The 16,478-nt window shown below is 45.6% G+C and overlaps 1 protein-coding gene across 1 annotated transcript in view; it reads right to left on the bottom strand.

Moving 5' to 3' along the window:
- The window catches only part of CLPTM1 (CLPTM1 regulator of GABA type A receptor forward trafficking), a 667,007-nt gene extending 650,821 nt beyond the window's left edge, over positions 1 to 16,186 (bottom strand). Inside the window, exon 1 of the mRNA XM_069644626.1 lies at positions 15,887 to 16,186. Within this exon, the coding sequence (XP_069500727.1) occupies positions 15,887 to 15,970 (84 nt within the window). The 5' untranslated portion in view covers positions 15,971 to 16,186. The remainder of the gene's footprint in view (positions 1 to 15,886) is intronic.
- Positions 16,187 to 16,478: the final 292 nt, after the last annotated feature.

The raw sequence follows: 16,478 nt of genomic DNA, 5'->3' as shown, positions 1-16,478 counted from the left end.
AAGGAGCTAAAGCATACAAGTTTAAAGCATACTCTGAATCTAACATGCACATTATATAGAGAACTATGTGCTCTAAATTTCTTCTAAAGGTGTCCCAATGCACCTTTCTACACATCCCCAGAGAGTTAATGTCAGGTAGGTATGTTTGAATAGTATAGAAAAGTGTGGCATAAAGGGCCCTGCGAGGTACAGCGCATTGACACCAGATTATATAGGTTTGGATGGGCTGCGGGTGAGAGCGGTAGTGGGAACCTGCCCAATTGCCCACTGAGGAAAGGAACTAGGAGGAGAATGGGGTTGCTCTTACACTGCGCACACAATTGAAATGACCACAGTTGCTTTTGTTGTCGGTTTTAATCAACACCGTTGCAGCCTAACACGTGTTTCGAGCTTCCCGCTCTTCCATTGAGGCTTGATCTTGCCTTCTCGATAAACTGGGTCCGCGAGTGTAAAGTAACTGATTACAGAGAGATCAATTGGCCATGGGCTCCACAATTACTTGCAGTTGCACGAAAAGACTTGATCAGTAAATTGCTGGCTCCCGTTTCCTCCCTAGGCGGCAAACACGCTGCAACTTAATAATTTACTTATCAACTCTTTTTCGTGCAACTGCAAGTAATTGTGTCAAACATGATCCACAGATGAGAACAGAATTGAGAAAGAAACATCAATACATGAATCATCTCCAAGAGAACTTCATCCGTCAAAATCAGAATCCCAAACCTGCATTCATTTGATCGCCACTTGTGAGTCTTAGTGTTGATAGCTCTCCAATCAGAGGCTGAATATAGGGGAAAAGGCTATTGTGCAGAATATGATTGCAAACTTCTAGTGTGGTGCAAAAGCAGAGCAGGATAGGGGCTAATGTCAAAAACTGGAAGCCTACCTATTGATCGAAGATACCAAAAAGGTGGTTCATGCCAGAGTTGGATGTGTGACCAATCCCCGAATGTCAACACTTCTTCCCTAGGGGGGAGCTCCTTCCCATGATGCCAGGCAGGTGAGGACCCTACCCCGATAGTCCCATTTGGGGGGTGGTACTCAGCACGTGAATCTCATGGGGAGGAAAGCCCCCTAAGGGATTAGTGACAACATGGGGAGAAAATAGTATCCCATAGCCCACCTAACAGACCTTCTACACCCCTCCTCCCACCAACACCTTCCCTAGTGTACCCATATACCTTTGCCATACCAGCAATGTAGAAAGTACTGGGACAAGGGAGAGTGTAGACTCCAAAAGAGACTTGTATGTTCTAAGACGAGGGAGAGACCAACTGACTCACTGGGAGCCCTCAAGATCAGTACTGGGACAAGCAAGAAGTGCGGAAGCATGAAGAGCACCTCCATAAACCATAGTGTGCAGTCTAGCCTCTACATACTTCCTATTGGTCAGAACATAACTAAAATAGAAGAGGAAAATTCGAACCGGGAGCGAGATCCTCCCTCGAGGAACCGAGAGCTGCTCAAGTCGCTGGCAGGACAGACGCAGAGAGTGTAAAGAACGGGATGCTTGCCTACTGGGAGAGGCATCCCTCACAGATCCGCAGTGGTTGAGCAGCAGAAGAAGTAGGAGCTCGGGAAACCAGCTGGATGAGAGAGCTGGAGCGCGTGGACCACATGGAGCACGCTGCCTGACAGCAGGAAGCCGCTGCGGAGCTGCCGCAGAACCGAGGGAGTGAAGGAGGTACCCGCACCAGGGGCAGAGAAACCCAGAAGCAGCAAAAAGACCCGTGAGCACCCAGAGGAGGGTTGGTAAAACATGAGGCTTGCTGGGAACCTTGAGGGACCTTATCACACAGACACAGATCTGGGACCCACACCCAGTAACAAGCGACATCAAGAGTATTTTTCGTGGCAGTGGCTGGTTGGCTGGGAAACCAGGTTCTGCCTAGATCACAGAGAGAGGAGGAAAACAATACAAAAGGGGTCTGGGACCTGAGAGAAAGTAAATCCATACAAAAGGGTCTGGGATCCAACAAAGACAGGTAGACCCTGGTGGACTGGCAAACTAGGGATGCCTAGAGAAAGAAGCCAGTGGCAAGAGGATCTAGGACAAAGCAAAAGGAATGCCTGGCAGGACAGCGAACCGGGTACAAGTACTGAGAAACAAAGAGCCGAGAAGGGTCTGGACACATGCCTCCATCACAGTACCTGGCATGGTAGTGAACCAAGTGGGTGAACATTGTGAGAAAGACCGGGGAAAGAAATACACTCCCTGGTGTCGACCATTGTAAATAGGAGTCAGGAGAAGGGAATCATTCTCTTGGCATTCTGGAGCATTTGATTAAGACCCAGAGAAAAAGACAATTGTCCTGGCATGGAGAAATCCACCAAGACCCCCGAGAACGGTCAAGGGGGAGAGAGTCATCCCCCTAGCGCTGTGGAGATACAAGACTTTTGTTAAATGCTCCTTGCTGGAACCCAACCCCAAGGAACCTTTTGAGACTTTTTTTGCACCTTTTGAGAACATATATTTTTTGCATCCTCCGGAAGTGAACTTTGGCTGTCACCCCGAAGAAGGGAGACGCAGGATCCCTGAGGGACTCCACTTCTGGACCAAGAAGACCACCCCTTTTCCTTAGTTAAGTTTATAGTGTAAGAGTTGGGAATAGGTTTTGTACACAGGACAGTGAACTCTTTCTGCTTCAGAGTGATATCCAGACAGACTCATTAGTTGAGGCAGGGAAACCCCTCTTAGAGGTAGGGTCAGATAGTGAGAAAATAAAAGAGTAAACCCTAATAAAATTCTTTGGCCAAAAGCATGCCATCTGTGTGTCAAGTCTCCTACTTCCACACCCTTGCCGTGCCTGCTTCTGAGCAAAGTCTGAAAGGCAGCACATGGCACAGGCTCTTTTAAACAAATGACGGCATGCAGTTCACGACAAGAAACAGAAAAAATTCCATCAGTGAAAAGGCTGTAATAGTGTCTGTGAACCTTGAAACCTAGTCCTATTTGAAGAGATAAACCAGCGTTGGCAATCCCAGGGCAAGTAAATATTTTACCCAGGAGACATACTGTACTGCAGATGATTCACTACAGTAGTAGGGCAGGGTCATGTATGGAAGGGACTGCACACACGAGACAGAGTAATGCTTAAGCAGGGGTCAACATTTCGAGCTACTAGCAAGGCCTAAAAAAGGTTTGCCCCACTCAGTTTTCCACATGCAGAGAGACCACCATTTCTTACTCGCCAAGAGTCAATGATCAGTAGCCAATGGCTAGTGACGAGAGCCGGGTTTGACTACTGGTTCTCTACAGCCTTAAGCTCGTCTCAGACATGGGGGTAGAGGTACTCTGAACCAAGCGGACATGCACGCCTTAACTATTGCTAATGCCTTTAACGCCCTAGGACTCTCCCAAAAAGTTAATAACCCCACCCACTCGAAGGGCAGAATACTAGACTGGGTCGCTGACTAACTGCACAGCAGCCATATCGTCCATCTCGCCCCTATCATGGACCGAGCACTCACTAGTGTCCTTCAACCTTTTAACTTCCCGACTATCCCCCACAGCTATTCCCACAGCCCCACCATGCCTGACCAGAAATAAAAAGAACATGACTATAGACAAGGTCATACCTGCTATCCTCCCTACACTTAATGATAATTCCGACCCAAGCACTCTCGTTCATGAGTACAATAAAATAATGACAGACTATGGACAAAATTGCCCCACTAAAAATGCGCACAAGTAAACCTAAAGCCCACTTAAATAAATGGTTTACACCTGAACTCAAGACCCTACGCCTAACTAAGAGAAAATGTGAATCTAATTGGAAACTTTGCCCAACCAATAAGAACAAGGCCACCCTGGCATCCATCTCACGCTAATACAAAAAGGAAGTCTGCCTGGCAAACGATATAACGATCGAATAGCCAACTCTAATTCAAGTATGAAGGAACTCTTCTCTGTATTGAAGGAACTTGAATCACCTATACCCATACCAGACACTTGCACCAAGGACCAGACCTGGTGCACAGACATTCAACATGCCCTAGCTAACAAAATATATACCCTCCAAAATAAAATCCAACTAAAAAAAGACTTGCTCAATATCTCTAATTTGCCTTTACCACCATCCAATACTACCCATATTCCACCAACCAACGCCACCCATAATCCCCAAATTAGTAAATGTTCCTTCACCAAAACTACTACACTAGAGGTAGAGAAAATCATCCTAACCCTCAAGCCATCTAACTGCAAAGGTGACATTTGCCCACCACAGTTAATAAAAGACGCTGCCAGAGATTTATCACCTTTTATCTCCAAACTTGTTAACACTTCCTTCTCCACCAGCATCATCCCTGCCAACCTAAAACAATCTTGGGTGCTCCCGTTGCTCAAAAAGCAGACATTAGACCCTATTATCCCCACTAATTACCGTCCAATTACCACGGTTCCATTCCTACTGAAGATTCTAGATAAAGTGGCCTACACGCAGATTCAGAAACACCTTGAACTGCATAAGTTATTAGGAGCTAGACAATCTGGCTTCCGCCCATTACATGGCACGGAAACTGCCCTTATTGACTTAAAGACCCAAATTGACGAATTGAGAGATCAAGGCAAGACAGCTCTCCTCCTCCTATTGGATCTCTCAGCCGCCTTCGATCTTGTCGACCATAAGGTCCTTTGCAGACATCCGACACTGCCGCTCATTTCTCCACCCAAGCCACCAGTTGGATAAAATCCTTTCTGAGTGAGAGAACTATGAGAGTTTTTTTCCCCTTCAGCAGCAGCACCCCATATCTATCACTTGTGGAGTCCCTCAGGGATCCTGTGTCTCCCTGACTCTATACAACATCTTCACCAAACCCCTGTTCGATGATCTGGATAATCTAGGTATCACCTACACTAATTATGCAGATGATACACAGATTCTCTTCCCGCTTTCTGGGGATCATAGCAAAGACATGGAGTTGGTGAACAGAGTATCTTATCATCCAGGCATGGATGGCAACCCATGGCCTCTGCCTGAATGATAAGACAGAGCTGATCGTTCTGGGCACACAAGCAAACATCAACAAACTGGGCCCGGACTACTCCGCCTTCAGTATTGATGGAAACATGATCAAAGTCTTGAGGGAAGTGAAAACACTTGGTTTCTACCTCGACTCTACCATGTCTTTCACTAAACAGGTTAACTCCCTTGCCTCTACCACAGCCTACACCTGCAAACTGATAAGAGCAGGCAAACCCTTCTTATCCAATGACAGTTGTCTAATCCTAGCGAGAGCCCTAATACTCTCCCGACTCGACTACTGTAATGTCCTCTATAGCGGTGCTAACAAAGCCATTACTCAAAGACTTCAAACATTACAAAATAATGCTCTCAGAGCTGCACTCGGCATAAAGAAAAAGGAGCATATCTCCTCTATAAGGCAGCAACATAAATGGCTCACTACCAACAATAAAATTAATCTAAAAATGGTCTCCTTAACTCATAAGGCTCTCAACAATGCGGCCCCTTGTTACTTGACGGATAAAATAAAAAGAAAAATGTCCAATAGACCCATAAGAACTGCTAACTCTAACTGCCTGGTAGTACCCAGATTCAGACTTGCAAAAATTGGTGGTACCAGCTTCCCGGTGATAGCTGCCAACCTGTGGAACGCCCTGCCACCAACCTTTCTCACAATTCAGAAGGAATTTTATCAAACACATTAACATTGCCTAAACACCGACCACTCCCTTGTACGCTCAACCTCTCTCTATTGTACACAGAGACCATCAGCGACCCCTCTAGACCTATAACCACTTTACACTGCATGTATACTTGTGCACACTTCTTATCTGCAACCACAGCTAACATACTGTCAGCTTGTAAATGTACATATATGTAACCTTGTAAATGTTATTCTATTAATTACTGTAAATTGTATACATCGGAAATACTATTCATGTAACTATGTAAGCTTCGCATATACTTTTCTGCTGCTCCCGGTAACCTCTGGGTCAGCAGCGCATTATAAGTAAATAAACAAACATACTAGCAAGGAGAAAAAAAAGGCAATGGTGCTATAGGACCGTCCCCTAGAAAAAGGTGAAATGGGATCTAGAGGCCCACCAGACAAGGTGAAAAGTAGGGGTGCAGTCTGCAGGCCATGTCAGAACCTTTCAATGACAGCAGATCCAAAAACAAACAATATGGCTTCAAGTGTGCGACAGAACGGCCATCATGAGAGGGTGAGATACCCTAAGCTTTTGATTATTTCCATAAAATTCGTATTGGTATTAGATTTGTAAAGAGCACTACTCACCCAGAAAGAGGCATCAAAGCGCTGACACGCCCAAGACACCACCACCTATCCAGACCGATACAAAACCCTATCTACGTCGAAACTCCATGTGACTCGAAATAGATCAAAGAAGGGGGCGGGAGAATTTACAAGTAAGAAAAACAAAAAAGATGTACTGCCCCCACGCCCATAATTGAATTTCAGCAAAATGATTCAGGAAATTCAGTTTCTAAAAGGAAGGTCTGCTACTCAGATGCCCCCCTTTTATAAGGTTATGGTCCAATATGGGACCCACATCCATTCGCCCAGGGGGACCCGCACAAATAAATCATTTTCCAGGGCTAACCATTGTTTTTCCATGTTTTCCCACAGGTGGTCGGCCAAGATTCAGAGTTGAGAAGCCCTGCAGTATTCAACAGATCATGATACCCCATGCCTCCCTTGTCTTTTGGAAGGATCAGAGTTGCACAGGAGTCCCTAGGTTTCAGGTTTGCCCACAGGTAAGACAGGAGGAATTGCTTGACTTCTGTGAGGAAGGTTGTTGGGAGGTTCACCTGGAGAGATTGAAAAGGAAACAGGAATCTAGGGAGTATATTAATTTTAATTGATGTGTATCAACAGCCCAGGAGAGCGGCAGCCTAGACCACCTCCCCAGGTCTGCCCTGACCGCAGTCCACAGGGGGCCATAATTCGCATTGAATAGGCTGGCCAGGTCCTTTGTGATGTCCACCCCTAGGTATCTTAATCCTGTAGTGTGCAATTGGAAACCAAACCCTATTCCTCTATAAGGTGTTATAGAAATGGTGCATGTAGTTGGAGCGGTAATGCTGTGGTTTTGTTCAAATTGGCCTGGAATCCTGACAGCGCCCCATATTTCTGCATGGATGCAAACAGGGCAGGCACAGATTCAGCCAGCCGAGGGATTTAGGCCAAAATATCATCGGCAAAGAGTGCCAATTTGTACTCTCTTCCCCCTCTCCTTATCCCATGGATTTGTGGGTCTGTACTAATCGTGAGTGCGAAGGGTTCAATTACAAAAGGCATATAAAAAGGGGTGACAGGGGACAAGCCTGCCGTGTACCTCTTGTTAAGCTAAAGAGCTCTGAGGCCACTCCATTAACCAAAACCTTGGCTGTGGCGGTGCGATACAATGCAGACGCACCCGATAGCCCAAGTGTCGCCCAACCCTGCCCGTTTCATAACTGCACGCTGGAAGGGCCATTCGACACAGTCAAACGCCTTCTCTGCGTCGATCAACATAAGAATGGGGCAGTCGTCACTTTCGCTAATGGTGGCCAAGGGATCTAAAGTTTTGCAGACATTTGTCCGCTACTTGCATGCCTCGTATGTAGGCCACCCGATAGGTGTGGACCAGTTGAGGCAGAACATGGGCTAACCGGTTGGCTAAGAAGCTCGCATAAATCTTTGTGTCCACGTTTATAAGTGAGATTGGTCAATATGATGCAATTCTGCAGGATCTTTGCCCTCCTTGGGTATGACCATTATTCTGGATTCAGTAAATGATGGTGGGTGTGGGCCGTCACTAGCATTGAAAATTTGCTAGGAAAGGTGTCCGGATATTAGAGTAAGCTTTATAAAAGGCTTGAGTATACCCATCCTGCCCTGGTGCAGAGTTTGCTTTAATTTTGGATATGACCTCTTGAATTTCCTCTGTGGTAATTAGGCTATTGAGAATGTACTAATGCTCTTGAGATATCGGGCCGCGCGGGTACCTCGACAGATATTGCTCAATACCCACCTCCTCTCCCTCAGTTGTGTATAGAGTGGTGTAAAATCTAGAGAAGCATTCCGTTATTTCCTTTGGATTCAACATGTCCCAACCCTTTTCGTTTTTAATTATGGGGACTGCTCCGTCTGCTCTTTGCTTCCGGAACCGGTTAGCTAGCATGGTGTGGGCCTTGTCCCTCTTTTCATAAAATTTCTGTTTCAAATATCGCAATTGCAGCAATGCCTTGTTTTGCCAAATATCCCTTACCTCCCCTCGGAGTTCGCAGATCTGCGTCATGATTACCTTTTCCTGTGGGTTTCTTTGGAGTTCCAATTCCTTATAGGTTATTTCTAATTTCAGCGCTTTTTCCCTTTGTAGCCTTAGTCTATTTTTGTGTGCTCCTTCAGCGATTAGGACCCCTCTAATCGTGACCTTTGCTGCCTCCCAGACTGTGTTTAGCGATAGCTCCCCAGCGTCATTCATTGTGAAGTAGTCTCTTATCGCTACGGCAAGAGTTTCTTTAAATAGCACATCTTTGTAGAGAGTATCATTACATATCCACCTACGTTCTGTGCCGGGGGCGGTGGGGGGGTTTCCAAGATCTAGCTCCAGACGGCATAGCTCGTGGTCTGTCCAGGCCACTATCTCAAAGGATGAATTTAACATGGACAATTCGTTCTCAGCTCCAATTAAAAGATGGTCTATTCTCGAGTATGCAAGATGCACAGGGAATAAAACGTGAATGCCCTTTCCTATGGGTGTGTTGTGCGCCAGTTGTCTATTCGATTGCTAGATCTCAATTGGAATTTCTCCCCCAACAAGCTATTTGGGGTGTGTGCGTTTTGCCTCAGAGTCCCAGTCCATGTTTGGGTTCGCTATAACATTAAAATCTCAACCACACACCAAGGTGCCCTCCCACCAACTGTCTAGGAAGTCAAAAAAGGACCTGCTAAAGGGTGTCTGGTTTTGATTAGGAGTGTATACTGCGCAGAGAGTGATGAGACACGCCCTTATTCTACCTTTCACGGCCAAAAATCTTCCCTCCCAGTCTTTGTGCGTTTGCTCTATTTGGAGGCCCATTGTCTTCCTATATACGATTTCTGCACCTCATCGTTTGTTTTCCCCGAGGCCCATAGTGTTGCCCTATTTCTCTACCAGTGATTAAAAATGTTTTCCCTTTGGCATATTTTGTTTCCTGTACGAAAAGTATGTCAAGTCTGGAGAGTTTAAACTTTCTCGCTAACATGGAGCGCTTTTGCGGGGAGTTGAGGCCTTGACGTTGAGGGACCCAAATTTTATACCATCAAGTGATGTCATGGTGGTGCGTTAAATATTGTAAAGCTCGCCAGCCACAAAGCATGAGCCCGGCATAGATATGAGACTTGTGCATGGTCAGATGTGAGTTAAGAGGCCCATGTAGCCAACTTGGCCAATCGATGGTGACATTTGATTGCATTCTATTCTCTTTTAAATGTGTAACCCCCCCCCACTGCCTACCCCCCTTTCCCTTGAAAAGCGCCACATGGAGCGCTTCTCAACAACTGAGACGCCCTTAGAAAAGGAAAAGGGCCACACTACAGGAGCTAATCTCCTGGCTTGTAAACAAAACCTTGTGTTACTACTAGAAACAAACAATGGCGGCACTTAACTAGCTTTACAAATTTCCCAAACTTTCAGAACAATTACAAGTTTTTACGATTCCATTATCGATTGTAATCCCTGGTCAGGTTATTCCTTGTTCACCAAGGCAACGAGTCGTGTCCTTTGCTTTTTGAGAATGCGACGAGACACCCTGGGTAGGTGCCCTTTGACGTGAGAAGGTCCACTATGGACACTCCTCAAGGCGTGTTGTGGTGCTTGTATTTCCTAGTGCCCGGGGCTCGTCCTCTTTTTGGCAATGATGGTGTGGCCCTTTGTGACAGGCCTCTAGGTCTCCTGGATTTAGCTCGGTCTGAACCTGGTGTTTCTGTTTGTAAGCTCTCCAGGACACCTCTGGCCTCCTTCACTGAGGTAACACGGTATCCCTCTCCCTCGTGTTCAAAGCTGAGAGAGAAGGGGAATCCCCAGCGATAGCAAGTTTTGTAGTTACATGGTCAGCGGGTGGCAGCCTCTACGCTTGTTCAGTGTAGCAGCAGAGAGGTCCTGGAAGATCTTCACAGTTGACCCTTCAAACTCTATGGGTTCCTTTTCTCTTGCCTTTTGTAGAATGTCCTGCCTCTGTCGGTAATAGTGACATTTGACCAACACGGATCTGGGGCCATTTGGAGGGCCTCAAGCCCTGTGAATTCTGTCAAATTCCATAACAGGGGCTTCTGATGTGTCTACTAGGGATGTGATCAGGGCTTCGACTCTGCTCTCCAGGCTGGACAGGGTTTCGCCTCGTTTCTCGTTGAGGCCCATTATGCGTACATTCGACCTCCGTTCTCGTTTTTCCATGTGGTCAAGTTTTAATTCGATGTCTGTCTCTTTCTATTCTAGGTCTTGAAACCTAGCCTCACAATTCATGCAAGATCTCCTGTTAGTTGGTTATTCTCCACGGCTACGATGTGGTCTTCCACCTTCACCATCCTAGCTTGGATATCTGAAGCGGTTTTCGTGAGGCTGGATTTAATTGAACGAACTTCTCCGAGCAGGAGGCGAATGTTCGCTTTAGTGGCGCTGTCCCTGTCGTTTCCTGATATTTCTGTCAAGCTTTTAACCACATCCTGCTCCATGTTCCTTGGATTGTGGCTGAATGTCCTTAGCCTCATGAGTGCGGCTGGATGCAGCACTCTAGAAGCTAGGTGATCTACGATCGTTGGTGCTGTGCGAGTTCTGAAAAAAGGGGTGCTCACTATGCTCGGCCTGTTCCCTGGTCGCTAGTTCCTCTTCTGCTGTCACGTGTCCTTCCTCTCCCCACCGCTACTCGTTCACCCGTAGCACCCTGAGCTCTGGTTTAGGCTGTTGCTTCTGTGTGCCCCTGCTAACAGATCAGTAAGAAATAAGGGGTTTGCGTGGGTCTGGAAAGGTGGAGTTGTCTGTGCCAGTACCTTTGGGTAATTGTATGCTCTCGCCTCTTGGGACTATAGAGTGCTTTGTTGGGTCCAGTAGACAGTGTGCAGCGTTGCTGGCGTGCTCTAACTTTTTAGAAATAGGCCACCCTGTTAGTGAGAGCCTCGAGCTGGCGCCGTATATTTCTTCCCCCAACCCTTGGGGCTTCCAGGACTATTTTTGTGCTTATGTGCTGCTTATGTTGTCCTGTGCTGCATACCCCACTTCCCAGGGGCTCCTAAGGCAGCACTTGATTTATCCCTTAGTATTCAGCTGAGAGCGATGGCGCTGCAAGCCCTGCTTGCTGCCCAAGGGATCATGTGGACAGATGTGCTATTGTGCACCTTAACAGGTGTGCCAAAGCTTGCGCTGCTTGTAGTTGTCTGTGGGGTTGAGGCAGGCGCGCAAATCACGCAATCTGGAACAGCACCGAGCGTGCAAGGGCCTCCGAGGGAGTGTGCGGGCTGATCAACACACTGAATCCGTTTTTGCCGGCGGGAGAGCTCTGTTAAGCAGGCTCTGTTGAGCAGACGCTGTTGTACGTGCTGGGAGCCACAGGGACCAGATGCGGCTCCTGTGCGCGGTTTGCAGTGGGGGTGAAGGTTCTCTGACTGGAGCTGCGCTCCTTAGCTATGCTCGCTGGGGACGTCGGAGCCGGGTTCGCAGACAAGCGTTGAGATTTCTTACCCACTGGGCGGATCATACGTTCCCATCACTCTGCTTCGCTGGTTTATCTGCTGCAAGGTCAGCCGGTGTTCATCCCTCTTTGTGCAGGTGTACTGGAGCCTCTCTGCCTCCTCCCCAGTGCGTTCACCTGGATGGTGGGTGTTACGGCTGCTCGAGGAGGACACTTGAAAGCCGTTTACCGCTTGCTGGCGCCCACCATCTTGGTGCTTTCCTTCCTAGGCCATCTTCTGGAGTTATTTCTGTGATTTCACAACAAAATCAGGCGTGGTTCTGCTTCGCTTCTTATCGTTCTGTACCCCTGCCAGTAGGACATGCAATCGTATCTGCAATTGCCAATTAGAAGCGTTTAAAAGGTTGGGAAACGCCATTTTCTGGAGAGCCTGGAGAGGAGAACGATGGCTCAAGCAGCCATACCGTCTGCGCCCCCTGGTGGTTTCCGGGGTACTGATTCTTTACACATTATCTTGTTAGTTAAGAGAACATTCATTCAATCTAAAACGCATGCAATTATTTCTAAACGATCTATCTGGGAACAGCCTCAGATTTCGTTCCACAATCCTTCACAAGCCCTCCTTTTTATGGCAAGTACTTAAATGACAGTACAGCGTAGAATGCACCAACTGTTCTCTTTGGTCAATTCAGTTGAATTCTTGTATGGTTTTTTCACCTGTATAGGATTAGTATCCAACATTTCTATTTGGATTCCCATTTTCGATAACAGCAAAATACAGTGATCAGCGAATTCCCCGTCAGAGCTTTCGTTATTCAGCCCTAACATTCCAAACTAATCATATAATAGTTGTTCTGGTGAAGCTAAGAATTTATAGTAAAGAGCAAGCTGTTTCCAGCAGACCCTGTTTCTCAGGGATTGCAGGCCCAACTCGAATCGAACTACTACAATCACTACACTGAGGAATAAAATAAAATTACCATTCACTACATTATTGCTTCAAAACTGTAAAGTTCATTTAAAATCCACATATGTAAAATTTCCAACCAATAAGAAAAGGTTGTAATCATATTACCTATCTAAAACTGGAAGAAAAGAAAATGTAAATTATTTTACAATCTACTTTAGCCATATGAGCTGCCAACAAGACTGCTTTAAGTTTTAAAAGGTGTCTTTAAAAGGATGAGCTAAAATCGGGTAACCCATAATTAACATTTAGTCTCTAAAATTAAATCTGTTATTACTTAGAAACAACGTTAAAGTACTTTTCTGTTTTGCAAAATATAAGAACTACTGTTTTTAGGGGGTACATCTTCCTTTTATTTTCTTCAATAAAGTTAGTAAAAGCATCAATTCATCTTTTTAGTCCAATCGGTGTACGGTCAAATTAAATAAAATCATCAGCGTACGTCAACCAGGGAATAGGCATCTACCCTATTTGTGGTGCTACAAAGGATGCATTTAGCAGGTGTTTACCTAAGTTGGCCACGTATAAATTGAAAAGATAGGGGGCCAAAATACATCTCTGCCAAATGCCATTTCTTGTTGTTATTGTATTTGACATCATACCTTCATTGTTTAAGAATATCTGAACCAAGGTGCCTTCATGTAAGCAAACCAAGATTTGCAAGAGACCCCTCGGGAGGCCATTTTGTCCAATGTTGACCATAATATGTCTCGGTCAACTAAATCAAAAGCCACAGACAAATAATGGACATTCCATAAGTAGGAGATAGTTGTTCCTTCCAGGCTAAATTTAGTATACAGGACATTAGGAAACCCCCACATCTGTTCCTATCCGTCTTCAAAATCCTATTTGTAGCTTATTGAGAATGCTATGCAAACCCATCCATTCCTCTATTTTCCCTAGTACCAGTGCAGCGAAGATTTTAGAATCTGCATCTATTAAGGTAATTGCCCGATAGTTTGTGGGTGACATTTTGTCCCCTTTTTTTATAAGTAGGGATAAAAAAAAAGCAGTTTTCCACGATGCAGGGGTGGACACAGTTTCCAGAATTTCTTTAAACAAAAGGAACAATCCTTTTGCCCAGACATCATTTGATTGTTTTAAGGTGTTTTTAGGTGATTTGGTCCACCGCGCCAGAAAGGAACTTGCCTTAACAATTATCCTTGCTCCAATTTATAGGGGTAGTTATTGGGCAGCCTCCAGAACATCTCTGCTTCCTACCATAAAGTTGATTAAAGTGCGAGACCCATATATCTTCTGATATAGGGTTGGTCTGCACACCTGCCTGGTGTACCTCTACTGCGTTAACCAATGACCAGAAATTAGCAATTGTTTTTCCTGCATAGGATAAAAACCAATCCTCAAATAGAACATGGAGCTGGTCCACGGTAACCAAAATATCCGTACTGGGAGAACAGTATATATTAACCAATAGGATATACTTATGCACCCCTTACTCCGGATTCTTTAAACTTACCGCCATCATCCATTTTGACAAATTCAACTGCTTTAAGATCATTTAGAATAGTTAAGATCAACCCTATCAAAAAACATAGGAAAATAAATAAATCAAGACCAACGCACGAAAGGTTTATGCACATCAATCTCGTGAAACACCACACGAACCTACAACAAAGGCACCAAAATAATACAACACATCTAAAGAGTTACTCTAGACATCACTTGTATAGTTTGTTTAAATCCATCATTATTAACCATTACCATTTTCGTAAAAAAATAAAAAATAAAATAATCCAGACATCCCATGCAACCAAATAAACGTCCATTACTAACCAGGGGCAGATACTGAACATACAGCTCGCAAGACATTTGGAAACATACACCCAAACCCAATGACTTCCCCACAAGTTTCTTCTGCAGATCTGAAGCACCAAGTGAACGTGACAACGGAGGTGGTTACCCTATATAAGAACAAATAAAAACATGTAGCTGGTCCAGTTTCTGTAATGGCACAGAGCAGCTAAGAAAACAATGGTGCACAGGTCTGTCCAGAGGAACACTATAGATGTTATGATTTATTCATATCATTTCATCATTCACTGTTTGGTTAAGTTTGCCTGCTTGAGTGAGAGAAAGTACTCTGGGTGGATTATTTGATCGTTGCGCAAGAGAAGCAAGCTACACTTAATTGAGGAGAGCCGGCGAGGCCGAAACATGTTTCGGGTTGCGTTAAAGTCCAAAGCGGACATGGCCTAGCAGTAGAGTCGGGACTGCTCTCAATGGTCTAGGACATTGCAGAAAACTATTATGCGTTTGTTTACTTCCTGTAATCGTGCGGACGAAACAGCAGTGGTTCTGATTAAATGCATTGCACCCATTACTTTGTAGTTTTAGTTTGTTACCCTTCCGCTATCATCATCTAACACTCCACTAGCTTGCTCTCAATGTCACCCTTCAATACCACTTTGCACTTCAGCCTCACTCGTTGAATCCCTAACCTGAATGATCCTCTTGGCCCAAGACGTGCTTCCTCTGCAGATGCCTCCCTTTCACTCATTAAATACCCTTATTGTTCCGCGCATTTATTTGTATAGTATTTATTGGGAAAACAGGCAGTCAACAGGACACGCATTGAAAATGTCCCATAGATAAAAGGGCTTGGTAAGCATATTGAAACATCTGTGATTGGGACTAGATCGTACATAAACCAGGGTCAAACAACGGTCATCCTTCTCTTATCGTACCACACCATATTCACGCTACGACCCTGTACGTACAAGATTCCCACACTCTCTTAACTCGCCCCCTTTATCCACTATTATCGCACCCATTCAACTGATGAACCTCGTTTGACTGATTAGTCCACCCAGATTGTGGCTAAGGCATGGCGAGCACAACTTTCCTGCATCCTCTCGCGAAGCCAGCCTCAATGACACACATTCTCAAGCAGTTTTTCTTGAATGACGGCCTTGATTACCCAATATTCTGCTCGTCCCAAATCGAGCCGCCCTCCCCCCCACAATGATCAACCTCCTTTCCCTAATAATACTTATGTTGTACCCTTGCCGTGACCCCAGCACCTTCTACCTTAATCACCACTGTTGTACTCCCGATTCAACCTGCTCCCCCCACCCCCCGAATTGCCACACATTGATGACACGTCCCCTTACCCCTCTATCTTTGGCACTCTGACCCCTCGCACCTTCCCCGGCAACTGTCCAATCCTGCCCCTCCACTGACCATGGCAAACCCTCTGGCCCTGCACCACGCGCGTGGTACCCGCAGCCCTCCTGCCCCACTAGTAACTGGCTTCGCTCACCTGGCTGGGGGTGACAGCCGTCACTTCGGTCCCAATCGCGTCGCTCTCCTGCGCCGCCATCTTCACTGCTCTGTCACTAGTCATCAGACAGCACTCGCGAGAAGACTGGATGCCGGCATCACATGACAACTACGACTTTAGAACAGCCATCTTAGTGAAGGCCGATGTCGGATACAGGAAGCAGCCATCTATGTGTGGGACAAAAAGGAGCCCAACAATCTGAAGGTATGCACCGGAGTGTTCTCAAGTGGCCATGTTGTGCACTGAGAGCTATGTTTTCTTAGTCGGTGTGAAAATGAAATGCGCATGTGTTTGTTGTCTTTTTTATAAATGTTCTTATAAACTATTGTATTCAAAATGTTATGGCAACCGTATTGTTTAATCCCAGCCTGTAGCAACTATGGCGAGTTTCCTTGTAGTTAAAAGGATTTGGACTTTTGTATGCGTTTGCAGCACCTAGTCTCCGGAAAAAAAGGTAAATGCTTACAACTCCAATCTCTCCATATGTGCAGAAAAATGGGGGGATAACTAGTAACAGCAAAACATTTTTTTTCGCCTTTTACTTTTCGCTACTAGATTGACCAACAAGTCT

Source organism: Ambystoma mexicanum, chromosome 2p (assembly GCF_040938575.1).
Source record: "Ambystoma mexicanum isolate Mex_15411 chromosome 2p, UKY_AmexF1_1, whole genome shotgun sequence".
NCBI classification, from domain to species: domain Eukaryota; kingdom Metazoa; phylum Chordata; class Amphibia; order Caudata; family Ambystomatidae; genus Ambystoma; species Ambystoma mexicanum.
This window is presented reverse-complemented; position numbering and strand designations above follow the sequence as displayed.